The 27,949-nt window shown below is 36.4% G+C and overlaps 1 protein-coding gene across 6 annotated transcripts in view; it reads left to right on the top strand.

The window, feature by feature from the left end:
• ssh (Protein phosphatase Slingshot) overlaps positions 1-27,949 on the top strand; it is a 461,482-nt gene that overhangs the window by 429,408 nt on the left and 4,125 nt on the right. For 2 of the 6 annotated variants that reach the window (XM_069847761.1, XM_069847760.1), the window contains exons 6-8: positions 21,290-21,484; positions 23,202-23,471; positions 26,308-26,454. In XM_069847761.1, the coding sequence (XP_069703862.1) occupies positions 21,290-21,484; positions 23,202-23,471; positions 26,308-26,454 (612 nt within the window). The other 4 variants (XM_069847763.1, XM_069847764.1, XM_069847765.1 and 1 more) reach the window with 4 other exon arrangements.

Genomic DNA, 27,949 nt, shown 5'->3' with positions numbered 1-27,949 from the left:
AGCTGGCAATGCTACTCTGCTTTATTAGTGTTTGCTATTTTCTGCACTCTAGAAACCTGTTACGTAATACGTGCAGGACAGAATACCATTTATTAATAGTTCGCAACAAGTCAGTAACTTGAAGTTCGCTCAACGATTCAAGGGCGTTCACATCGAGTCGCTATCTTCACATTCCAGACTTTAATTTTCCCTGTTGTAGGTATGTGTGGTAAGCAATGTACTTTCTTTCATATCACGAGAATTTCGACTAAGTCATTAGCCCTGGCTTGATACCCACCCACCTTGTAATCGATTTCAAATCCTGGCTGTGGCAGAGTTGTATTTATGGTGGACAAAACTAAGATTGTGAGGGTTTTTCTCGGCTTTATTCTGTATTGTTCTCGTCATTCCGCCAACATTCACCATAATCTCCCTTCATTATGTCAGTTTCAAACACATGGTATCACTTGTGTTTGTGCGGCGCCGAATAGGCTGTTGTGGGGTTTATTTCTCACCGAGTTCTTATGCAGTAGCCTATCTGAATTTTTCTCCGGCCTAGCAGTAGCTATGTAAGCCTAGGCTACGGTTTATCTTTGAAATTTCATCTTGATTGAAGTGACATCCTGCTTCCTATTGACCATGCTTTATTACACATTTCAAATTAAGATTCATAATATGTATCTTTTTAAGTAGCGTTGTATATTTCACCACTCAGAATTTAACAAAGTCTCTCTGAGAAAATAATAAAACGCACACCGTCTATTACATGAAGATAAGGAGATTGTTGTCAATTCGACATTTATGAGTTGCAGAGCTCGAGAGGCATGATTCTGATAGTGGCACTAGCGGCAGTGGTAGTGGTGATGCTGTAATTTCTAAAAAATAAACTCTTTGGTAGTCAACCGGCCTGAGATTACCTTATATTACATAACACGTATTGCAGGAAATCCTTTCTGTGTCCCAGCGGTTGCGTCTAGTTTCTGGATTGCATTTCAAATATGGTGCACTTCAAACTCGTCATGTTCCCAAACCATGAGAATTTTAGCGTGGGCACTCGCTAGTGGTGCAACTGGTCCACCTCGACGTTTCCGTCTTCCTTGAAAACCTGCATTAATGTTTAACATACAGGTGTTAGAAGTGAAATTATGACCGCCCTCGTTCAATTCTCTGTTACGTGTGGGTACTTAATACGTACCTGTATGAACACAACGTTCGTAGCTTTTTTGGAGAGATTTAATAAAATTTTAATGAAGGGAAGCATTACTATTGAATAGTCGTTTGCAAAAATTGGATGGCTTAGGGCTGGTATTATAAACGCCGTTTAAACCTTACGTTCAGTTTAAACTAAAGTTTTTCGTTCTGCTTCGTATTATAAACCTTAACTACCAGTTAATCTTGAGTTAACTTGAGTTTAACTTGATCGGCAGTTCTCTGCCGTTTAAACTGCAGTTCAAGGCTCAACAGTGTAAGATGGCAGTTCCCGCAATACACATGGATATTGCAGATGTTTTCCAAGATCTTATGAGTGACGATATATGTGAGTGATCAATATTACATAACGACCATGGCGGCCAAGAATTTTTCGAAATAGAGTGCACCACTTTGAAATATACTTAAATGAACATAAGTTTTAAAACAGATTGAGGTTTTCGAAGCAGACAGTCCTAACCTTCAGAATTAGGCTTATAGTCATAACCTTGTTTCGAAAAATTGAAACTCGGATACAGCATGCAACAGAAAAATGAGAAAGTGCAAAAATGTGTGTTTTAGGGTTTGAATTTAAAGATTATTGGAAAAGATAAATGATTTATTTTCTATTTTTGAAAACATTCTGTTGAATCTTTGCATCAGTTACTAGTTGCGCTGCGCTATTTTTCCTCTGGTAGTAGACAAACTGAAAACGATGGAAGTTTTCGGAGGTGTCCGTAAATCTACTATAAACCTATTGCGCATTGTACTGTGCGTGGCAGACAGTCTCTTGGTAAGATTTACTATGGGGCCTGATTTATAAACACACTAATAATATTACCTAATTTTACTAGACTCGTAAAAATAATTTTATTATTTTACTGAATTTTGTTTCGTAAATATTCTAGACAACGCGTATCGCACACTAATATTATTACTTCATTACTCAGTTGATTCTATATGGAGTTACGTCGCGGATGGTCATGCAAGGTTTAGTTTGGTTGCATTGTGTTTAGGAGTATAACGTTGGTAGCCAGCGTTAAGAAACTATTTGAGGTTAAGTCTGACAAGCATACTGAAGTACGCGGTATTGGTCCTCTTTAGGTTTTTTTTTTGATACTCTCTCTGATATCGAAGAACAAAGATTTTTTTTTTGTATTGTATGGGTATATTCCAGGTCAATTTGTGCATTGAAATGTTATGTCGATTAAACGTTTTGCACGCATACGTTCCTATTTCTGCAAGGAAATGCATATCCGTAGTGATACTTACCCTTTAAATGTCGGATTTGATATGAAGGTAGTATAATATACGGTACTGGGAAAAAATGATAAGCATACCCATATCAGTATGTGTGATTAGAAGATGAAACTACAAGTCTTGTTTCATTAGCAAGTGTCCTAAAAAGATAATAACATTCAATGTGTAATATGACTTCACTCTATTCTCCGTCCATCAGATAGGCTACATGATTTAAGTCGCAATACTATGTGTTGTAAATGTTTAAAATGTAGGAATGAACTTCTTGAGAACAAAAGGCTGCACAAGACTGGAAGATATGAGAACAAGGTTGTAGCCTAGATAAGTTATATTCCGTTATTTTTAGTAGGTTATTTTACGATGCTGTATTAACATCCCAGGTTATTTAGCGTCTGGATGAGATGAAGGTGATAATGCCGGTGAAATGAGTCCGGGGTCCAGCACCGATAGTTACCCAGCATTTGCTCATATTGGGTTTAGGGAAACCCCCGGAAAAAACCTCAATCAGGTAAATTACCCCGATCGGGATTCGAACCCGGGCCACCTGGTTTCACGGCCAGATGTGCTAACCGTTATTCCACAGGTGTGGACTATATTCCCTTATTAATCAAATATAAAAATATTGCAGTAATTGGTTGGAACATATAGGCCTACGTAAACAGAATGCAACATAAAATATTGATAGAAGTAGCATATCGATCTAGTCGAATAAGTGTAAGAGATTTAGAACTACTGTAACAGAGATAAGAGCTGTAATGTAAAGTGCACCCAGCAGCGATATGCATATTTCGTGAACTGAAAAAGAAGAAGAAGACTTTGTGTTACGTTTATAGCTACCCATATTGCGAAGGTATTGTAAGCTTAAATAGGCTATAAAATACCTTATTATTAATTTTATTTGTAATGTAGGCTGGTATATAATTGGGTGTCTATTTAGTATTTATTTTGCATAAATATCCGGGCTCTAGTAATAGCCCACTTTAGAAAGAATGTTAGTTGTCTTTCAATTTCTGCGTATTTGCATACCAGTTATTATTACCTTAGATACAACATTAGGTTTATCAGAATGTAAACAAGGGCGTGGTTATCCAAATAAAGACTACACAATTCTGCGGAAAGAGATTCGTCCACAGTTTGAAGACGATGCAATGTAACCATTGTTGAAGGAGTTTACTGATTCATTTATTTCCAAGATGCAGTTACAAAGGCTGGAAGGCATTTTTCTTTTTACTTCTGTTGACGATGGTGTGGGAGGATGCCTTGCAAGTTTACTTTAGTTATAAGAAGAAACCGAGATGGACTTAATGATGAATTAGATATCTCCCTGTGCGGTAGCATTAGAGTCTGGCAGCAGCAGCTGCTGTATCTTGAGGAGGCAGATGTCCAATTACAATACACTGTGCTCAAAGACACTGACGACAACCTAGTTTAGTTAGAACCCTTTTAAAGGAAGCCAAGTGGTATATGCGAGCCGGCTGCAGAGGAGTTATTGCGAAGATGGAAGTTCTACTGTTAGCCGCCCCTGTATATTCCTGCTTTCGTAGAACTGGAATATAAAGTAAATTAATTGTACTTCTGACAGTCGATAATGAAGAAAAACGGTGTAAGGGTGGACTGCTAAACTTATACATCTTGATTATACGACTTTTAACGCTATATCACTTTGGAAAACGTATTATGTGTCTTTTACGTGTTAAATTTTATGTTAACATGTTTCGGCCTGCTATTGGCCATGATCAGAACTGGTTGTTGCTGGTCTTGGCGCCTTTTCTTTTGTTTCCTGTTTATTACACTACACAAATTTAATTTATTTTCTTTGCTTCAGTTTTATCCTGAATAGTGAATACTGTTAAATTTGACTCTGAAAACTGAATTTAGAGAAAACATATAAGTACATAACAAAAAATTTAATATTAGGTAGGTAGCCAAGACTTGCAAGCCAAGGATAAGTTCTTCAGGCTATCTCATTCCTGTTAAACTCTGTGTCTCAAAAGTCTGACAGAAACATATATAATCCAACAATCTGAGAGAACTCATAGAACATGATAAAGTTAATATATAAAATACTTACTAAATTCCTTCAATAACTGTCTTAGTTTATTAGTATAATGAATTATACAAATAAAAAACATTAAGTCATAGTTACATTGTAATGTGACTAGCGCTTTCATTAGGCTAATAAACTAAGACAGTTATTGAAGGATTTTTATTAATTATTTTATATTATACATTTAACTTGTCGGACCAATTATGTATCTTAAATTGTTTAATGATAAAGTTAAATTTAATTAAAATACTGTTTAAAACATACCTTGTTTTCGCATACCGTTTTCAAATCACTCGCGGGCCCCTAGCGGTCCGCGGACCACAGGTTGGGAACCGTTGGAATAGGCTACCTACCTATCATTGTTTTTTTAGACTATAGCTGAACTAAAATTTTTAACTTGCGTTACCGTTAAGTTTATATTTAAAAATCATAATAATTTACATGAGACATGTTAATTAATTAGTTTGTTTATGGAAGACTTTTGAACTACCACAGACACTTACTACTGACATCATAACTTCAGTTTTGAAACGCTCTTGCCAAATTCTGATTCATCATATTCACTCTGTTTAATTTCTTTTTCTTCACTTTATTATTCATGTAGGAGAGTATACGGAGTCCTTCTGGGCTGCCTCCAATGGGAGGCAGTTAACAATTTAAATTCATATTTTTAAAGTCTGTGGTAATATATAGTGTGTCCCAGGATGAATGTAAAATACTTCAGGATAATGTAGTTTGGGTTAATATACATCGATTTAATATCATATACCTATGTCCGAAATGTAACGGTTGAGGAGTTATTGATGGGTGAACTTTTAAACAGAGAGAGGCATTATAGAGGTATTTCTACGTTCTAGAACATTGTGGTAGGATACATTATTGAAAAGCTGCATCTTGTGTTGTTCCAATAAGTTTATTTCATAATAAAGTACAAACTGAGAAAGAAAATAAAATAATTACATAAGACAAATTACAAAGGTTGCCCTTGTTTGGAGTTCCTGAATTGTAAATTCATATCAAGTGTCGGTACTCATTCACTTTCCTACCTCAGTGAAACACTTGATAGCTTGCTAGTGTCAGGTAAGATCCAGTAAATACGGTAAAACACATAGATAGATAGAACCCTTCGGTTGGAAAAACGTCGTCTATATATTCACTACGTATGCAAATACACGAATTAAATATCAAGTGAACGTGTATTTAGTTATGTGTGTTGCGCAGGCGTTGTGGAGTTCAGATGCTGCCGTGTGCGAAAGATCTGGCGTAACACGTCAAGTCTAGTACACGGAACCGCAAGACGTTCCAGTATTTCTCCTTTTAATTTCTCCCCAACCGTTAGACTTTGGACATAGATATATCAGGTTAAATTGATGTAGGTTAATCCAAACTAGAAGAAACATTATGGCATGTGATAAGCTTAAGTTTCTATGGAAAAAGTTACAAGAGTCTTCGTACCCTACTCAATCACGAGCACTGAGCCGCTCGTTGAAAACCACAATCTTATAATGAAACACAGAGAGTACGAATGAGTATACTTTACCAGGGTTAGGATTTTTAGGATTTTCAAAGGACCATTTTGGCCTTTTTGTACAGTATAAAGGAAGTAGCTTTTTTTTTAGGTTTTTAACCATAAACACACTATCCTTTATTAGTTTATAAATTTTACTTAAAAAATAATATAGGAAATGTGCCAACGTCCATTTTTCTTATCTGAACTGATTGATATGACATGACGACATGAGTATAACACTTTCCTTTAACTAATTTACTGCTTGCTATATGAATTTAAGATTCTTGGTTACAGTGTATGACAAGCTACATTTCTAAATTGTCTGGTGCAAATCTTTTTTTATTGTCTGTCAACAATGTTTTGTATATTGAAAATGACCTTTCAACGGCACAGGTTGTGATGGGAGCAAATTTCATTGCTGCCATGGATGCTGGATCCCAAGGTAGTTTGCCTGTAATTTTTTCCCCTTCAAGATCTGCACACACTTCCTTCATTTTGTCAAATCCTGGGTTTCGCTGAAGAATCTGTTTTAGTTTTGAGGCGCAATCTGTACCTATAGGTCCTGGAATTTCCATCGAGGCAGATACTGATAACTGTTTCAACGATATAGACGCATTTTCCAAACGATGTACAGTAGCGGCAAAAAAAAAAAAAACGGACCGACCCTTGTAGCTTATTTCGGAGCCTTGTTAACTCCAGAGCACGATAGACTGGTAACTAAGATTTTCGTGGTTCGAATCCTGCCTGGGAAGGAAACTTTTTTGGTTCCTTATTCAAATTTATTCCCAATACTTCTCGATTGCAACGATATTTTACTACTTAATTAACTTATTCCCAGAACATGAATTTTACCAGCAATCCGTACTCTACAGTTTCAGATACTTTTAACCATCGGACCAATCACAAAATGTTTCAGATAAATGTTGTAGAAAATTAAAAAATAAATAACTTTTGTCTCATGTTAATTTTCAATTTAATTAATATTTTAGGAGATAATGGCAAAAAATAAATAAAAATGGACTGAACTCAAAATTTATTAAAACTAAATAAAATACGATTTTGCATTGCCTACTTACTTTCTTTTAACAATCTGTTGTGAAATTAGAGTCGTGGTCTATTCATTTTCGAACTAGATATGTATGTGATGCTGCAAATTTAGGCATGTGTACACCACCAAGGGTGTCCACAGGGGGTAGCCAGTGGTAGCAATCATAATATTGTATAATTTTTAATAATGGCTTCAAATGTAATCGTATTTTTGGAGAAAAATATACCGTAAGTTTATCTTATGCGCATACCTTCCGAATGAATTAACTATTATTGAGTGCTAATAAGAAATTTAAATATGCGTTTTAGGAATTGAAATATACTGAGATATATAGCCTATGTACTGTATATGTATGTATAATATCTTAGAGAGCGAAAGCTGCGGTTTATCACAAATTTCAGTGTGTCACTCATGTATACGTGTTGTTCGTAGAGAAAGCCCTACCCACAAGATTTACATCGCCCATCCATCTTACGTGAGAAAGTCTCATAGCGTACACACACTTTTCTGACTTGCAGTCTGTATCTAACAAGAATTCATGGACGCTACTATATTATGTTCGGAATGTGACGCAAAAGCCGTTGACATTGAAATATATCGTACTTTATGTTTTGTCAATTTGAAACTTTGTCTTTCAGAAGGAAATGTCAATATAGTTAACCTTGTGTCAGCATTAGGAAGAGAATTACCAACTCTGAACCGAACGTTAAGAGATGGCATCATTCCAACTAGTTCTCCTCCATGCGTTTATGGTTACAAATCTATGGGACCCGGATTAGATTCCCGACAGAGGAGTGCATAGGGATTGTGTGACGTTATTCATGAGTTGTCCTAAGAGGTCGGATATGTCACGTTAACATCACCACCACTTCCTTGTGACACTTTAGTGTACATTAAAAACATGTTACGAAATTTTGAGCTTTGATTGTGATTATGTTTATAAGAGAAGTTTTGGGATTTACACCATACATTTCGACTTAATATCTACAACGGAACCTGTAAATCGAAACGTATAAGTATCCTGCATGGTATAAACCAAAACTGTTCTTCCAAATATCTTCAGAAGCACAAGTTGCATGACTTTTATATAATAGGTATAATAATAACAGTAAAAATGGCAAAGTTATCCCATTACAGGCCCCGTATGACCCTTAGGATGACGGGACATTAAGATTCCTTCATACCTTACTAATCAATCGCTCATTCAAACTTACAGAAAGAGAAGCAGCAGAAATTATATTTCTCTCTGTTCACTTACAGGATACACTATTATGAATAAAAGAAAGGAATACAGACAATAGACATAAATTATAAATGTTCAATCAAAATGACAAAACGGAAAGAGTAAGTGAAGTCTGTCCGTATGCCAGAAAATGGATTTCCAAAAATAATTTTAAATTATAAACCAACGGGATACAGAGTCGTAGGTCATCCTATATCAAGATTGATAGACCAAATAAAAACCTCTTGAAGTCCAAACATACCAAATGGTCTAGAAGATGATGATTTTGCTGTTTATCCCTGAAAATTCTACTTCTGAAAGCCATTATTACGGTTATTTTCGCTTTCACATAATTATAAAATATTCCTATCTCAGGATCAGTGCCCTAAACGCATTTTGTAAATTTTTATGGAAAGGATATTTACTTGGGTGGAAATAATTTGTAGATCTTAATTAGTTCAGTGATGAATAATGGAACATCTGATTTTCACGGCTTGAAACAATATGTGTCAGGCTATTTTATAATATATGCAGCACAATATAATATTGTAATGGTCCTAATTTGGTAATCTTTGTATTATTTTGCAATAACATTTCAAGTGCTAATGTATTTGTTTATTACACAGTAGATATGGCCATCTTTATGGATTCTGATAGTTTGTCAATGTATGGAATTCCATTTTTAAGGCATTGAACATTTGTAACGAGACTTCATTGCATTCGCGACGATAAGATGATATGTGGTATGATGATAAGGAGAGTCGAATTTTGACGTGGACGAAAAATAGCCCGTAAATTTTATCTGGAGCTCTCCCATTCACGAATACGATTATCTCAGTCACGGGCCAATCAGATTTACTTTGTTTCTGAAGAACTTAAGATATTTGTCATCTTTAAATTCTATTGGCCCCTGTAATTACGATAGATTCGAAATGTTTATCACCACAAATTCTGTTAATCAGCACTGTTGCATCGATATATTCTTAGCATTTTATCGACTTTCAATGCGCGTGTAATAATTCTGATAAGGGTTACTGACAAGAATACTGTAGTGCTAGTGATGACGTTACTTCAGGCGCTTATAAGATAACATCGTAGAGTTACTATTAGTCATCCTTATATAACTTAGTGTGAAATTCAGCGCGAACGTGGGGAAATTCGTCCGTTCTAAATACAATTTTAAGCGGGGGTACATATTTCCAGAGAGAATGATAGTTTATTATCTTACATTATCCTACCAGCGCGCAGACCAAGTGAATAAACTCTCCTAATAATAGGGCAAGGTTAAAGAAACACCCACACCTAATGCGCGCAAAGTCATTTCGTAGCACGAACTTTTGCCAGACATAGCCTTTTTTATTATTCGCATACAATTGAGTAATTTATTAAATTGAAAGAAGAAACAATTGCATAGGAAGTTGCCATGATTTAAGAAATATGCATTACAGCAATCGTTTAATTTTTGGACATACTTTTTGTATTTATTTATTTATTTATTTATTTATTTATTTATTTATTTATTTATTTATTTATTTATTTATTTATTTATTTATTTATTTATGTATTTATTTATTTATTTATTATTCCAATTACACTTATATTACCCAACTCCGAATACACTGCAGTCTCTTGACTTACTGTGTACTCTCTCATACTTAAAATTTTGTTTTATTCTTTGTCCGTCAAGTAGCCAATAGGTGTGGTGGTGGTGGTGGTGGTGGTGGTGGTGGTGGTGGTGGTGGTGGTGGTGATGGTGGTGGTGGTGGTGGTGTTGGTGGCGGCGGCTGGGATGGTGGTGGTTCGTAGTATTTTACTTAACAAAGCCACATTCTTGATTTCAACTCCTTTCAAAAACTATTGCTTTCGGCAAGGTTTGAATCCGCAAACTTCGAGCGAACGGATAGCTTGATAACCACTAGACCACCCAAGATGACTTGTTTTTAAAGATTTTTGTGGTATTACGGGATGTCCGGCTGGAAAGATAAAATGTATGCACTGTAGAACAATTCCATCTCCATCCATAATGATATTTAAAGTACAATGCATAGAATTTTCTAATTTTTTTCACAAACATACATTGATAAAACCCTGTTCCAATGGGGATACTCGCTTCCATAATAACCGAGTGCTTGTGCACATTTAACAAAATCCCATTTCTTCTGTAAAAAAGGCAGTGCTCGAGTTTTCAGAATTGTATAGGAATTAGTGAAGATACGAATCCTCTTGCAAAAATGTATTTTTCCTTATTGTTAAAAACTTCATTGTTACGTATAACTCCTATATGTAATTACTGCTTGAAGTAGAGCACTGCTTTATATTTGCACAAATGAGTCATAAGTCGAGTTAGAAAACTAAAATGTTGCAAGAATCTACACTACAGTACGTAATGCAAACTGCCTTTCTTTGTGATTTCCAGACTGGTGTCTGGCACCATTGTGTGGGAGGGAATGTGCTTGTGGCACAATCCTCTATTCCAGGAACCTAGTAACTCAAGACCTATTGAGAAAATAATGTATACCGGTAGTTGAATTTGTTTGTTTATTTCAGTTAAGTTAATTTTTTATCAGCTTTTTACATAGTAAATTTAAACAGTATTTCATAATATTGTTCTACATTTAAGGAGGAAGGTACACTATTGGTCTACAAAAATTTAGTGAATTTTTTTTTTTTTCAGCTACTATAAAAGCTAAATGAACGAAACTTTTCATGCTTAATATAAATACATTACACTTTATAAAACATTATTCAAAGTATTAAAATAGCTAATAAATACCTGTAAAAATTATCAATTTTGCATATTTTTTATAACCGTAAAGCATTTACATAATAAAATATACGATTAATTAAATATGTGCATGATTCTTATACTGTAATGTTTTAAAGACCTACATTAACAACATAGTCTAGGATCTTTTACCTTTTCCTTCAATAAATATATATTTTTTAATCGTTACCTTCAATATTATTTCTTTTTAAACTTTTTTATTAAGAAAAAATATTTCCTGGAGGAATAGGTAAAAGATCTTAGACAATGTTGTTGATGTAGGTATTTAGAATATTTTTGTAAAATAATCATGAAGATATTTAATTAATAATTTAATAGTAAGTTTTTAATAAAGCAAGAATCATAAAATGATATAAGATGGACTGTAACATGGATATGTGAGCACTAGAGATAATGTTGTAGTCTTTTCGTTTGGTGCTCTAATTCGATTTTTTTTCTTACGAACGAGTCCTCTTTCCATGAATTGAGTTGATTAGTAAAACAGACAACTTACTACTATCTCTCTCTCTTCATCATCTCTATCGCTATCTCTCTGAACTGTATGTTATAAAAGTTATGTAACGTTTCCCAGATTGTCAGGAGAAACCCAATTTTGTACTCGAAGCACATGTACCCAGAAAGAGAAGATCTTTCTCTCATGAGGACTGAGTGTGTGCCCTTTGCGTTGTTTTTATAGTATGTTTTAAAAGGCTGGATTGCGTCGTGCTAACCACATGAATAGGTAGTTCCGCTACTGCCGAGTGGTTTTGTTTTTGTCATAATGTTTTGAAAGGTGGTTTTGTCATGCTAAGCACATGACCAAGGAGTCCGGCTACGAGCGAGTTGTGGTTTTGTTTTTGCCTCATATTGTCTTTAAAGGTAGTCTTGCGTCGTGTTAACCACATGATCAGGGAGTCCCGTTGCTAGTAAGTAGTGATTTTATGTTCGTCTTATGTTGTCTTAAAAGTTAGTCGTGCATCGTGCTAACTACATAATCAGGGAGTGCCGTTACTGGCGAGTTACGGTTTTGGTTCAAAATGCTAAAGGATGAGGCCGCCCTGAAAATGTGTCTTGACAGTTACCACGCGGAGCATATTCAACGTTGCAGTTGCGCTTACATTGACAAATAGCCTGAAGACCTCTGTAGTCTTAGCAGAAATTTGGCAATATCGTAAGTTGTCATAACAACTTAAGCCAGTGCATTTTAGGTAATTGTTGCCGAAATGAGGTCACTCTTCTCCTATTCACTGACTGAGTTAGAAAGGGATGTGTTCTTGCCGACATAAAAGTGTCATTCTCTAGCCGAGTTTTTTAAGTGGTGGTGATCGATTCTGAATAGCCTTTGGAATTAAATCAGTACTCATTCATTCATTACCTGCATTTTCTCATGCGCTCATCTTTTAATCAAGTATGAGTGGGTATACACATTGTCTTAAGAAATAAGAGCAACTGCTTGTATTTTCGATTAAGGTAAAGTGATGAAGCAGCGTTGAAGCGTCTTATCATCATCATCATCAAAATAATCTTTCAAGGTTTAGCTGTTTCGACTGTTCCGTTCTAACTCCTGAAATGTTACGAACTGTGAACATATAAAAGTAACGGGAATCCTTATGTGGTCAGCATGGTGCAAGATTGCCACTTGAGTCAAGAAGGGACAAACTCAAAGAAATACAACCAGCCCTATGAGAAGAAAATAAATTATCTTAACCATATCGGGATTCGAACCCGAATCTGTTGCACTTGTAGCCAGAGAAGCAGTGGAGGACATTGTGTCATAAAAGTAAACACTGAAAAGTGTCGAGGGTGTAATGAGGATTAGAGTTCTGTTGAAGAATTTCGCAGTGGAGGCTCATCATCTGCACTCGCGACTAGCTCTCAAGTGTTGTGAGTCAGGCGGAATGTGTCGTCACTGAAGAGGAAAGTGACGTATTGCAGTGATGTGGCTTTATCTGCGAAGCGTTTTCCTTGAGCCTATAAGGGAGTCAGTGTTGCTCGGTTGCTCGTTGCTGGCGGAATCTGGCTCGTTCCTCCTTCGTCCATTATGGCAAGGAATACTTGCTTATAGCAATGGGTGGCCACGAATCGTGTTCTCACAATTCGAGTGGGTGTAATACAGTGTGCGAAACAATTTTGTGTGCGCTTTTTGTTCATTTATCCTCCAGTCGACGGGAGCAGAAATGCCATAACCGGATATAATATGCTGGAAATAGTCACATCCAGGTACGTAGAACACATTAACAATTTGGAGAATCGTCTTTTGTCGGGCCAAGGTCTAACCTTGCAGACTTACAGCCAATGTCTGGAACTCCATCATGGTCGAGGCCCCGTTGTGAGACTGTTTTCCAGTTCCAGTCCATATTTGGCCGCGTTTCTCCATCATACAGCTAGCGCTCGCGGTCTGGGCACATGTTTCATTCGAGTCAGATGCTTCGAATCAGAGGTCGGGCAAGTTTTATCGGGAATAAGTTGTTGGCTGTGTTGGGATTTTTTTTCTAATAGGCTCACAACTTTCTTTCATCTCCTTCAAGTCTAGCCTGCCGCACTCAGAGCCTCTCTCCCCTCCTACTTGGTCATCCCACACATGGACCATGACTAAATAAGGCCGCCTCAGATGTATAATACTCTCAATCTTCCCTTTCCTTTCTTTACAGCCATCCATCCATCCATCCCTCCCCTCTCTTTGCATTCTACGCTTCCCTCTCTTTTATACAAACGCCTCCTTTCAATTCGCTTACTACTGCAAAATCTTTGCACAGTGTTCAACTTTCGCAGTTGCCAGTGGCGCTGTCATGTAGTGCATGTGTGTGGGTCACTGGATTACGTTGTGCAGTGTATTCTTGTCACAAAGGAGAGGTGCAAGCTTCGTGTGCGCACAGCATGGGAAGATCTTCCTCAGGGTTAGTAATCTCGTGTCATTTGTGTGAGTGATTCGTGAATTTGAATATTTCGAACTAGCGATCCCTCGCTAATCGTGATTGATTTCTGAGATTAAAAGTAGGTTATATGCCTAGATTATATGTTTATGTTGGAAGTACGTGAAGTGTACTTGGGATACCTAAACTAAGTGGATATTATGTCGTCAGTTACATGATTGCTCAACATTATTTATCTGTGCGATATTTTTTTCGGGTGTAAATTTATATCTTTCATAAATGTTTCGGCTGTTTCGGTGCTGTCTTTGAAATTTGGTGCCTGAGGATTGAAATTACTTCATTACTTTAGTCATTGACTGTTTTACTTCATTGTTGAATAAATGAAGAAATACAAGGTGAATTAAATATTACGTCAAAGTAATTACAGAATACATAGTGGCATTAACATATATTTTTAATGGAACCACATCATGCCTTATTACAAACATAAAACTATTAATCAAGAAGACAGCGGAGTGTTGGAAGACCGAGAAGGCGCTGAGAATGCCAAAACAAACCTAGACTTTTTGAATTCCAAACAAACTATTCTACCTTAGCTGCGTGAGTTGGCTTGCGAGATTGTGATCATGTTCATCATCATTAGAATTTTATTATTGTTGAATTGTCGATCCTGTGTGCTGTAGTGTTGGAGGAGTTGATAATGGTTAGTGGTCGGACTACATCCATTCTGGTTGTCCATTTTAGGAAAGAGCAGCCTGGTGGAGGCCGAGCTGCTGGATTCAAGGTGATGTACGTACTACGCGAATGTAGAGAGATATTACCTACATAGGTAATGGTGAGCGAAGTCGTGGAGCTGCAATGCATCTTGTGAATTTCGGTATATTTCGTATGCATTGTGACGTGTTATTTGCAGATGATAGCTATCACATCGCTGTGAAGTTTGTGCGGGCTGATAAGGGTTTGTTGTGGAAATGTTTTCGTATCCAGGTATTATTATACCATGACTTCCTTAACACGGATTCCTCGTCATCGCACCGGATGTGTCTGTGTATATAGTTGCACTCTGTGGTTAACTATTAATGTTCCTAGTCCTTATTTTCTCTTTGTGTTAGTGCGCCAAAATGTACCTCCTCTTATCAAAATGTTGCACGATTAAATTTTCCAGTACACGGTGCACTATGAATATTAAACACTGATTGTGTTTGGTGAATGAATGTCACTCTTAATGATGGAAGGCTTGTCTGAGATGGAATTCAATTTGGCTCGTCCGAGTTGTGATACTGGTCATCCTTAGTACAAATCACGATTCATCGAGTTTTTAACAGTGACATTTAATTTCTCCGGGGATTTGGTTGCTTTTTCCTTTCCAGAATAGTAGTTTACTTTGTTGATTTTATTTTCTCGTTATTTGAAGTACCAAAAGTAGCATGATGCTAACAATAAGCTTTGACGGATCTGCATGTTTTTGGATTCTTTTATATCGGAAATGCTATTTTTGGTAGATGCCCTATTATTCTCCGTCTGTCTGCGTGTATATCATACACCTATACAGTGCTGTCATGGTAATTTTCTTCTTGGCCATACGCCCCACCTCTTGTTTTCTTCCTTGAAATATATTTTATTTTCCTCTCTCTATCTCTCCGACTGTCATTTAATGATTTTTTTTAATATTAAAGAAGAAGTAAAGAAATAAATTGTTTTGCCCTAAGTTTTAATTGTACAACAAGTTTTGATTTAAAGAATACACCATGTAGCACCACCGTAGATGGACACTTGTCTCGATGAATCTTGGAGTGTGTATATGCACACTTCTTGTTTTTCAACCATTATTTTACATAATTCTGGATTCCAGTGCTGCAGAGGTGGACAATTTTTGTTTATGAACATCAAAATACATTAGGAACAGCAAGAGATGATCTTAGATCTGTACTGATCTCCGCGTACAAAACTTAGGCACCCATATGCCGTATGGCTCCGTACAGACAAAATTTTCTTTCCCTCATACGACTAATTAAAAAAGTTGTAGGTTCCCATATGATGTATGGCCTCCATGACAGTACTGCACCTATATGTAATTCTAAACTATTTGACCTTTTTATACAGTATTTAAGCTTGGTTATGAAGGAATTATGAATATGGATTTTTTTTTTGAAAAGTTATTTTACCTGGAATCAGGAGGCAACAGTAATTGTTCATAATTTTTAAAACTTTGTGTAAATAATTAAATATGTAAATATATATTTTTATCGAGTGGCAGACATTAACTTCGCGTCTCTTCACCCAAGCATTCCCACCTGTAAGCGACGCTCTGAAGCTGTAGCTATTTTTGCCGCTGTAGCCGTTGTCCTCAGTGCACCATGGAGGGCGAAGTACATACATACCACCTTGTGATAATAATGATTAATGGAGCAATGGTGGAATGCCGGTAGGGAGAAACGAGAGTACCCCGCGAAAACCTACCTTTGTCTTTGTCCTCCCGAATTCCATGTGGATCCGCCGGGATGCGCCGCGCCGGTTTACCAGCATGGAAAGCAGACACTAGCAATTATTTGGATAACGATATACCTAGACAATATATTTGTGCTGCATCTTTATTACAGATCAAAACGACACTAGTCTTCTATCCATTGTTGTTTGTCATATTTAGCCCGTATAATGTTCGTAAAATTTTATGTTACAAGCTAAAATATATTTCTAACACGAATCTTACACAAACTGTAATTTGTGTTATAACTAAAAGTCTATATTTATCGATGTAATGTCGCTTGTGAACCGCATGTAGAGAGAACTAGACTCGTATGATCTTATTAATGTAGTTGCCGCCATTTTTTTACAACGGTTATGTTTTTCGGATATGATGTGACTCTTCAAGATAGATAGCTGCCATTCTTTACCATATAAATCCGGACTGGCACATTCCGCATGATTTGTGATGACGTGATGAGGATAGACAGGTGCACTCGGAATACTTATCAGTTATCACTCAGTGGAAACATTTACTAATACTTTTTCATGGAGTATTGAGATCGATTTGAATACGTTTAACTTATTTAGTCCTGACATTCGCCGGAGATGTGCGCCTGGGTCAGGCGAGTCCATTTAGTTACGCCAAGGGTGTTTGGGTTAGTCTCTCGCTTGCCTTCGGAGCGATCGGATGTAATGCTTGCGGTAGAGCGGTATGTTTCTAGTACAATTAAGCTGTACTGCATTCCTTACCGACCTCACCCTTATCTCTACTCCGTAGCTCTCCCCACTACTTCTATTACTTTCCCTTTTTCGCGTCGCTGAGCTGTCAGGACTAAATAATCGGTCTGTACTGAATACGACCCCTCCGATCCCTGTTTTCATGTAATTTTCGATACGTAGGTATTGAAAACGATTTGAATACGGAAACTGTAGTTTCGAAAGTAGATATGTTGGTTAGCATGATGGTCACTCTGTAGGCCAGGTATTAATAAGCAATGTTGACTTCTTAATGAGGCGCTTGATAAGTACCGTAACTTAATATTCTGGCTGTTAATGAAGAATTGTAATGACTTTCAGAAAAATATATTACAAACTATTGTGTGGTAGGCCTACAACAGTCTTTTCAACATAAATAATTGCTCTCGCTCTTGATAAACCAGCTGACATATTAAACAAAATAATGACGATCGTTCACGCGCTTAGAATATTGAGAGATCTTTTTGATTACGATACGCGTTTTCATTGATAATGGATACGATCCGATAACACTTTTTAGGTGTATCGACCTTGAGACTCAGATCGTTTTAAATCCGCGTTTTCATTAAAGTTTCAATACGGTAAACATATTCAATCGATTTGAATACTCCATGAAAACGTAATTTCAAGTTTCATGCGTGAAAATTGTTTAATTAAAAACAAAACTATGGATTGGATGTATTTCTATTAAGAAGTAAATAACAATATTATATAATGTAGCCTTGTGTTTATTACGTACGGAAGTCATTATCATGTAGACCTAATTGTTTGGGCGACCACGGATCGTAATTGGTAAATAGTCTACATACTGTATGAGCAATGAGCACATTGCAGGCGTATTTGTTTATCCTAACAACAAAATTGATTTGAGCTGTTATCGTTTGTTATCGCAAGGGCACGTATGTTTTGGACATACACAAAACTGGAAAAACTGATTTTGATACATTCAGCTTTATGCGGTTAATCGCTAATTCGCGTTCTCAAACGCTATTGAGTCCGTCTGAAGGTCTCAGACTATCATTGCTTCTTTCACATATTCATCCCATGACTTTTTTTTTGGTCCGCCGCTCTTGGTATCGACACATGATTCGATCAGTTCTCTTATTCTTACAAGCACAAACAACCTAAAAGTTTTTTTTCGACTATTTTAATCAGTTTCTTTCGCAAAGATCAATCTGTATCCATCCATTTAGCCTTTTTAAAATGTTATCATTGGCATTAAGCAACATTAATGAACATTGTTAGTAAATTCATTGAGTTTATGTGATTCGTAAACATCCAGACACACACGCAATGTTGAAAACGGCACACCTGCGTATTTGAGTAGTCATGTTTGTTTGCATTTGTCACATGCTGACTTTATGCATACATGAACAAGAAACTTCTCAGAAATGTTTGTTTGAAAGGTCACGGCAACTACAACTTCGTGTTCAGGTGTTCATTTAATTTATATAGTTCTAACGAAAGCCGAAATGTGACCAAAAGTTGAGACGGCAGTAATGGCGAGCCTTAATATGGAACATCGCTTTTCTTTATTCATGTTTATGCGTGGTTAAAGATATCTTTCATTTTCACATACAATAAATCTACAAGATATGAACATTGGTAACAGTTTTATTTCCTTGTGTGATGGAGGCCACTCTTGTGAATTTTCCTGCCGAAATTCATCGCCCTCGAACAGGATTGGATCCGTGTACCTTGGATTTAGAGACAAATATTTAAATTAATAATTATAGATCCTTGTGACCGATTGTGAGGGAGATATTACAAGTAATTAAGTTTATAAAGAGCAGGTTTTTCCACCTTTATCTGTTATGGTATTTTATTCAATTCTTAATTTATTAATTTTATGCTTTGTTCATTTTATTTGTTATACGTTACTTTGGCGCCTTCATTTCTTTTGAGTTTGGTTCATTATTGTTTTCTTTGTTGTATTAGAGGGAGAACTAGTCCTGTAACGATTGTATTGACGGATGGCCGGTGATGTTCTTCTATGGAGCAGCGGTTCAAACCTTGGCAAATCTTGCTAGAATTTATTTGGCACAACGCCCCTGTGAAAGATTTTTGTGAGTAATTCCGTCACTGTGATTTCACTTTTGTAGTCTCGTCATTCTCATCAACTTTGAATACCTTTTGCATTTTAAGCGTCGTTAAATAAAGGACTGACTAAACACTGACAAGCAATAGCTTCATCTTTCACTTATTTTTGTCTCAACATGTAAAGGTAAAAAATCTGCGGCGTCATTTGTACTTTAGGATCTACATGACACAACACAAAAGATTTTGCTCCTGCATATATTTAGATGTTTATTTGGACGCGAGACGCAGATGCTCGACTACCAGGAAATGAAGTAGTGGTTTCCGAGTCTTTGGGCTTTTCCTCTGGGACGTCTACTATATTATAACGTCTTTGTCTGGGATTCGCACCTTTTCCTCAACGCTCTTTTCTCAGTCATCATCTTGTGTGTATAAAAATGTGTTGGCGGTGTTATCGCAGACATGTTGGCTCCGGACTGTACCCGAGGTCACGGACCCAATACCCCGACCATTCATTTCCAACACGTGGTGTGCCGTGCGTGTTGGTGTCCTTGGCGAGGTTGCCTTGATACACAGATTCATCCCACCACCGGCTTCCATTTCGCTCCAGGGGGTGCAGCTCTACACAGCAGTGTTGCTCTGAAGGGTTGTCTTTGTGAAGACGTGCGTCGTGCCTTAGCTAGAAAGGGCTTTGTGTTCTCTCCGAAGTCCTTTTGTTAGAAGTTGCATAATGGATTTTCAAGGTATTCAGGTTTACGAAGTGCTTGAAAACACGCGGAACCTCTTTCAGTAGCGCAAAGTGATTGCTGCCGAGAGTGACTAGCCGAAATTTTCCTTCAGCTTCTTCTTGGAATAAAGTGTCGCTGTGCTTACTGATAGAGGGCAATAGAAGAGCTCTCGAGACATCATTTTGTAGTGCACGACCGAAAGGAAGTTTGCTGATTTCTATATAGGAGGGAGGTAGAAGGATGTTGATAAGAATGTTTTGAAATGAGGAAGTGGTCAGCGGTAAGTGGCAACAGATGTTAATACTCTACAGCAACAGACAATGTAGAGGATAATGTTTTGAACTGATGATACAACGCAGATGGACACGATATTCATCTGCAGCAATAACGTGATTAGTCAATGAATTCGTATGTTTTCACTTCGCACAGGATGGGTATACAGTTTTGCAAGTATGTTACAGTGTATATGTTTTATAATATGTGTGCAATTTGTAGTGTAGTATAATATGACTTGCGTAGATTTTACCGGAATATGTTTATAGTTTTGCCCTAAACATAAACTGTTTCAAGTTCATTGTAACCTTCAATTTTTTTTTATTCAAAGGTTTCCTGAAAAAATCTTTGTTTTCGATCTCAAAATTAGAAACGAAATAATCAGTGTTTTAACTTGTGCTTTAAGTATTTGAAATTATTTATCCTATGATATTTCTATCGCCGATGGTAAATTAATTAGGAATTCGTTATACAGTCGCAATTTATACCTACGTGGTCCTTAAATTCTTAACTCTGGAAGCAAGATCTGAGTCAGACCCGACTGAAGACGATTATTATTTGTTAATTAAGATAAAAATCCTTTCCTCAGAATGAAGTAATGTGACCTAGATTTACCTCATGTGAAAGAATTTTAATCTTGAACAGAGGGAGAGCACATAATTTTTGCTTCCTGCTTCTAGCGGAAAGATGTCTATCCAGCCCTATGGCCCAGTCAGGACAATGGAAATAGGTTTCTTGCTTTGTTGTAAACGTTCTGTAATCTGTAAGCCTTCTACAAGGTCGTTATCAACTTGCGGAAGGCACGGAGGTAGACCATCGATATTAGGTATTCAGATGTGCACAGAAACTCACAGACCGATGCAAAAAGATGTTTACTTCTCATACAAAATTTAAATTTTAATGTAGCTTAAACGCTGTATGTTGGACGTACTAACGATTATGAGAAATAAGAAGAACAAATATTATTTATAAATTATTGTAGGGATCTTTTGAAAGTGACAAACTAAAGCCTTGGATGGCCTTCTAATGCTTCATCAATTTAGTGTCAGTTTCATAAAACTAGTAATTTCTGTTTGTTACAGATACTATTAAGAGTGACTGTGGTCCATTTCGACTAATGAAGGGTTGTTTGTTACAGGTCAGCGCTGCAGACCCTGCACAAGGTGAGCTCCAAGGCTCGTGAACAGAACTACTTCCTCGGAGGACTCACACACGATTGGGTCAGCTACTATGAGCAGCGTATTGAGTCTGACCGCTCCTGCCTCAATGAATGGCATGCGATGGACAGCTTGGAGTCGCGGAGACCACCCTCACCGGACTCCGTGCGGACTAAGTAAGATGAATTCGAAAGTAGTTTTGCGAAATACAGTATATTTTGCTAATTAGCCGCAAAAAGTAAACCTTGATATTATTGGCTATAAATTTGCTGTTTTTGAACAGATTATCCAAAAGTCAGATATATTTATTTTTCTCTGAGATGCTCAGATGAAACCATTGGCAGAGGGCGTCGTCCTCGTTGGTCTAGTGGCATGTTCGTCGTTTAGCCGAGGTTCGCGGGTTCAAACCTTGGCAAGGTCAATGGATTTTAAAGGAAGATAAAATCCTTAGCATGTGTTTCTCCAGGAGGGAAGTAAAGTTGTGGGTCCTTTGTCGTAGTTTTACGTCACATGAAAAGATCCTTGTCCCTGATAGAGGGCTCCAGACAATATTTGTCGGCCATTTGTATTACTATTATTTATTAAATTGTATTCATAGCTTATATGTTAATGGTCTCTTGTTCTAATCTATAAAGTTAAAAGCCCGTGGCGCGACAGTCCATGGAGGACTAAGGCTGACCAGCAGTCTGCTGGCCTCATGTCCACATGTGGTTAGCACGATGTTCTGCACCCCAGCCATTGTACGTGGCGTATGAAACTAGATTTCGCTACTCATAATTCATCACGATGCTGGATGAGCATCAGTTCCATACATTTGCTGAAATTTCATGAGAAAGTTTCTTCCCCCATGGGAATCGAACCAACGCTCATTTGGTAACGCTAGTCCAATGTATGACACCTTAGATCATGCAGCTACGATGCGGGACATGTACTGTACTCCAATCAGTAGATTAACCGTGAAAGGAATGTGCTTACTATTGCGTCATCTATTGGAGCGAAGTAAATAGATAATATTACCGTTATAACGTCAGTTTAAAAAACATGCTTTCTCCTGTATATGCTATTTCCTGTGTGGAGGGATTAAAAGACCAGGAAATTAACCGTGATCTAATTTTGTAACTAGGGTAGTATAAATATATGTATCAGTGTTATCGTTTATGCTTTGAGAGTTAGCCAATGGAGATGCGTGTACCCACGTGTGTGACCATATGACATCAACATTCATTCATAGCATCACCCCGCTGCGTCTCATTCCCCTGAGATTTTCTCTTGGTTGGAGTACAGTATAAAGTCAGCTCTCAGGATTTACATAATGGATTTCCTTTCTGTCCATGTGATTCTTAAAGGTGCAGTGCTCCATTAGTGTGCACATCACAGTTATTCTCAAGGCTGGTTTTTTCAGGGATATGGTCTGTGTAGCGAGTTGTTAGAGTCCTTTAATCATAATCAATGTCGTATACTAGTATAGTGATGCAAAGCGAAATTTGAAACTTCTGAAAAATGTACAAGAGCCTGATTTTAATAACCATTTTAGTTGTTAACTAATCGAGATAGGAAAGATTATATTATACGAAATGTTTGGCATCACGGCTTTAAGTCATTGATGCCCTTGTCCTTGATGGTTTAGTGGTTACCATGCTATTAGATCCCAATTGAGGGCACTGCATTTTAAAAAGCATTAAATCTTTAACATGGAATATTCCAAGAGGAGAATAAAGCTGTCGCAGATTAACGACAAATAAAAATCCTGTCACTGATATAGGGCTCCAGACAAAATTTGTCAGTTGTTTCTCAACCATGTTGAATTTCGATGTAGATTAACCTTACATACTTCACCCATAGACTTGAAACTTCTTTGTGAATGAGAAGATAAGATGACTTTTTATTTTTTAGGCCCAGGGAACGTGAGGAAACAGAGCGCGTGATTCGTTGCACCCTGAAAGAAATCATGATGTCTGTGGACCTAGATGAAGTAACCTCAAAATACATTAGAGGTCGCTTGGAGGAAGATCTTGATATGGACCTCGGTGAATTCAAGCCATTTATTGACCAGGAAATGCTTACTATACTGGGGCAAATGGATGCAGCTACAGAGATTTTTGATCACGTTTACCTTGGCTCAGAATGGAATGCTTCCAATTTAGAAGAGCTTCAGAAGAATGGGTTAGTATTATAACTAGGGTTTTGGGCATTCCAGCCTGAAACTTGACTCATATGAATTAGTAATTGTTAGCATAGACTTAATTAGAGATGTATTTACAGTGTTGACAACATTTTAAGTTTTAATGCTTTCATGCTGTTTAGTCTATTTTGCTTCAAATATAGCAAATCGTGTATTTGGTTATTATTATTATTATTATTATTATTATTATTATTATTATTATTATTATTATTATTATTATTATTATTATTGTGAACTTATTGGAAAAAGTTGGTAAGTCTCATTGCTTTGCTATGTAGTTATGGACTTTCTGCATTAAGCCCACGATATTATATCAACAAAACATCCTCAACTACACAGTAAAGACTAAATTCCTAAGTAGCTCGTGAAGTTCGCATATATCTTATGTCACATCATTTTGCCTGATATTTAAATATTATGATACCAATGTATTTTTTTTAATTGAATTGGGTATTTGAATTTGCATCATTCACTAAACCATCCTCTAGAAGTGATATTCCGTAACTATAGATATTTTTGCTGCTGTGGCGTTGCCCTCTGCACAGTGTCTAAGGCAATTTTCATAGCACTCCATGATAATAATTAATGGATCAATGGTGGAATGCCAGTAGGGTAAATGGGTGTATTCCGATTCCAATTAACAAATATTTAATTGAAAAAAGAAATATAACCAGTGATATTTAATTTTTAATCTATTGTGATGTAGAAACACTACAGTAGAATACCTTTTAACCAGCACCAAAGGGACCAGGCTAGTTCCAGATACGAGATTTTGCCGGATAATTGAATAAATGCCTGTATATACAATAAACATAAAAACTATTTGGATTTTCTTTATTAGGACACATCACACAACACAAATAATACATTAATTTTAGGTTCAAATAGTCACGGAAAACGAAAGTTCGTGCGAACTCCCTAATGTGGCAACACTGACGGCCCGAACATAACTAAATAAACATAAAAACTGCGTAGATTTTCTTTATTAAACACATCGCACAACACAAATAATACGTTAATTTTAAGTTCGAATATTCACTGAAAACGGAAGTTTGTGCGAACTTCCTAATGTGGCAACACTGACGGCCCAAACATAACTAAATAAACATAAAATTGTGTGGATTATCTTTATTAAAACACATCACACAACACAAATAATACATTAATTTTAGGTTCCAATATTCACTGAAAACGAAAGTTCATGCGAACTTCCTAATGTGGCAAAACTGATGGTCCAGACTGGCAATGTGGCAGATATAAACTTTTTGGCTGAACCGAAAGTGCCATTGTTTTGGTATTGCCGGTTATTTGGGTGCCGGTTACGAAGTATTTTACTGTATTTGAATACTTTAATAGAAAATAAATTATTATATTTGATTCCTTTTTTAAATTTTATTTCTTAAAAACTAATATTAAAAAAAGAGAGAGAGAATATCTCATTGTACGTAATGATTTGCAGAATATATCAATATATTTTGAACAATATTGCTTTCATAATCTCAAATACAGTTCGATTGACGTGCTCATATGGTATGCATTAATAATTAATTAATTTTTCTATACTACAATTAACAATTTATATTTTTTAAGGAAAGCAAAGCTGCTGTGAAACAAAATTCTAAGATTTAATGACGGTGAATAAGAAAGAGCAGACATTAATATTGTAGTTTTATTTTCTCCTTCTGAAAATATAAGATGTGTATTTTTTTTTTATCTGGCTCGCTGAATGTTGGGAAAAAAAAAAGAAGTGGAGTATATTCTTCCACATGTTCTAATAATTTAAAAAAACAGTTCATAAAGTTCAATGTAGTATTCTTTAGTTATGTTGCAACAGATCAGAATATTTCCTACCAGTCTTGTCTCACGAAAACATAGAATTTGCTTGATATGACCCCTATTTATATTTTTAACTTGATATAATGTTTTAAACTCAGCAAACACTGCAATTTTTCGGAATGTAAACGTATGTCATTTTGAGGTAGAAATTTGGGGATTGCTTTAGATGTATCAACTCACAGTGCTTTATTTAATATCCTCTGAAATGTTAACAATTTGCAATACTGAAATAGTACCAAATGTGGGTTGGGGTTGAAAGCAAAGAGAGAAGAACATTTATTGCACTTTGGACATCTTCAGAAAATTGTGTAAGTGCTATCTATGTGAATGTGGAATTTACTTCACATAGTAGAGCGAAAATTAAAGGTGATCCATTGTAACATTTCTCTATTTAATCAAAGTATTATTCAGAATTTCTGAATATTTTTCCAGATCAGTGTCGTGCGGTGCGATTTTATGTAAGGGAAGCAATAATACAAATTTTTATGTATATAGTACAAAACTGATAGCAGCCAACTCACCTAAATATATTTGAATACCAAAGCAATTCTCTCTTTAGCAGCAAAATCATCGATGCGCTGGGCAAAGAAGTTCTCGTGATTGGTTTCCAGTAATTTCTTCTCTATAGAATATTAATAACGAATCCACCTGAACCAGGACAGGCACTCAGAGAAAGTATTTTGTGACATTTTAAGATTAACAAATTCATAGTTCTCGCGATTAAATATAACCTCTGCATTAAATTTCTTTCTTTTCACTTTCTGAACAGGGAAAGCAATACTTTCCTTGCCTTCCGTGTATGGCATGCCTTGTTCCAGAGTACCGATTGCAGCTTATTGGCTACATATGTTCACTTATTATTGCACTCCTTACATGCAATTCATATTTCAGAAACATCTACATGAAGTTGTAACACCAAAATATTTAGCCGCAGCTCTCATGTCTGTATTGCTTGTTAAATGATAATCACTTTTGTTACAGAGTTCATCATATTTTAAATGTGACAAGAGAGATAGACAACTTCTTCCCAGGGATGTTTAATTACTTAAATATTCGTGTTTATGATGATGAGAGGACAGATCTCTTAAAACATTGGGACGACACATTCAAATACATCACAAAGGCAAGGTAAGAATCACTAGTATTTAATATATATCTCATACCGGTAGTATGTAAATTGAAGATATGTACAACGTAGGACAGAAAAACTTGCCAATCGAAAAATTGTATTTTTTAATCATAATACTTCGGTTAGATAAGCTTGATTCACACTAGTAACTTTACTGGTACAGTATACATAATACGATATTTCTAACGAGAATGCATACTCATGACAGGAATTTTACATCTGTTCTCATGACGCAAGCCCCAGGGCCTGGAGCCCCAAGCCCTTCCTGTATGAGCATCAGAAAGCTATAGGCTCCCTAAGACTTCACTTCAATCTATGTCTGCTATTGCAGATGATAGATGAAATGAGGGGAAGATGGAGAGTGTTGGTGGAATTATAGAGGGAAATGAATTAACCCAAGAAAAATCCTGTGTCTGCTTTGTCCACTACAAATTCCATCACGACCTGGTTCGGGATCGAACCCAGACCACCTAGATGGAAGATCAACGTGGCATGGCAAATATGTACAATGTGTTCTGAGATGTAAAGCAGCACAGCATTGCTACTGATCCACGAAATTATTGATTATTGACTTTACTACATATCAGGCTACAAGACATTCTAATATTTCATTCAACAGTTAATTCGACTATGTGATTGTAAATTAAATGGCTATATATATATATATATATATATATATATATATATATATATAGAGAGAGAGAGAGAGAGAGAGAGAGAGAGAGAGAGGACAGTGATAAATACATAAAGATGGAGAGAAAGATGTACCGGTATGCACATGCAGTGCTTTTTTTTTCTACCAGAACACACTGGAATGCTGTTCCAGCACCTTTTTGTTGCATTTTTTCAACATGGAACCGAGAAATGTGTTAATAATTATGTTATTGTTGTTTAGCCAACTGTCCAAAGACAGATTTGAACTTCATAAGTAACACCAAAAAGGCATCACTCATGAGGCAACTAGGCCAGAAGATAATGGGGTAGGGTGGCCAGTTCCTTTCCCCCCTCCAATGATACATCGTCGATTAGCTACATATATACAAACAATTATTCTTCCTCTGATACATACCATCAAGCGAGATGTACTGCCGGATAATAGATATACCGGTACATATCAGCCAGAACCTGAGTCAGAGGTATAATAATTGTTTTCAACATAATTTTTCTTTGAATTCCGCTTAGGCCTTGAAAGTCTTAAAGTTGGAGAAAAAGAAGGTTAAAAACGACAAATATCCTGTACACTAGACAGTAATCTTCTCCCCATCTGCTTTGATACAGTCAGTATATTCTACACAGTTTCACCACCTTTTTCTCCAGAAGAAAAGTACTGTGCACATGGACACAAAATCGATGATCCCAACCTTACTTTGCAATTACTATATACCGAAGTACATACGATGTTTCCGTGCAGGAATTCTGCATTACCATATGGTGAAGAATGGGTAGAACGGAAAAAAATTCTCTCTGGCACCAGGACTCGAACTCGGATTTTCA

Source organism: Periplaneta americana, chromosome 15, assembly GCF_040183065.1.
Source record: "Periplaneta americana isolate PAMFEO1 chromosome 15, P.americana_PAMFEO1_priV1, whole genome shotgun sequence".
Taxonomy (NCBI): domain Eukaryota; kingdom Metazoa; phylum Arthropoda; class Insecta; order Blattodea; family Blattidae; genus Periplaneta; species Periplaneta americana.
Note: the sequence above shows the minus strand (reverse complement) of the source record. Positions and strands in the feature narration are given on the sequence as shown.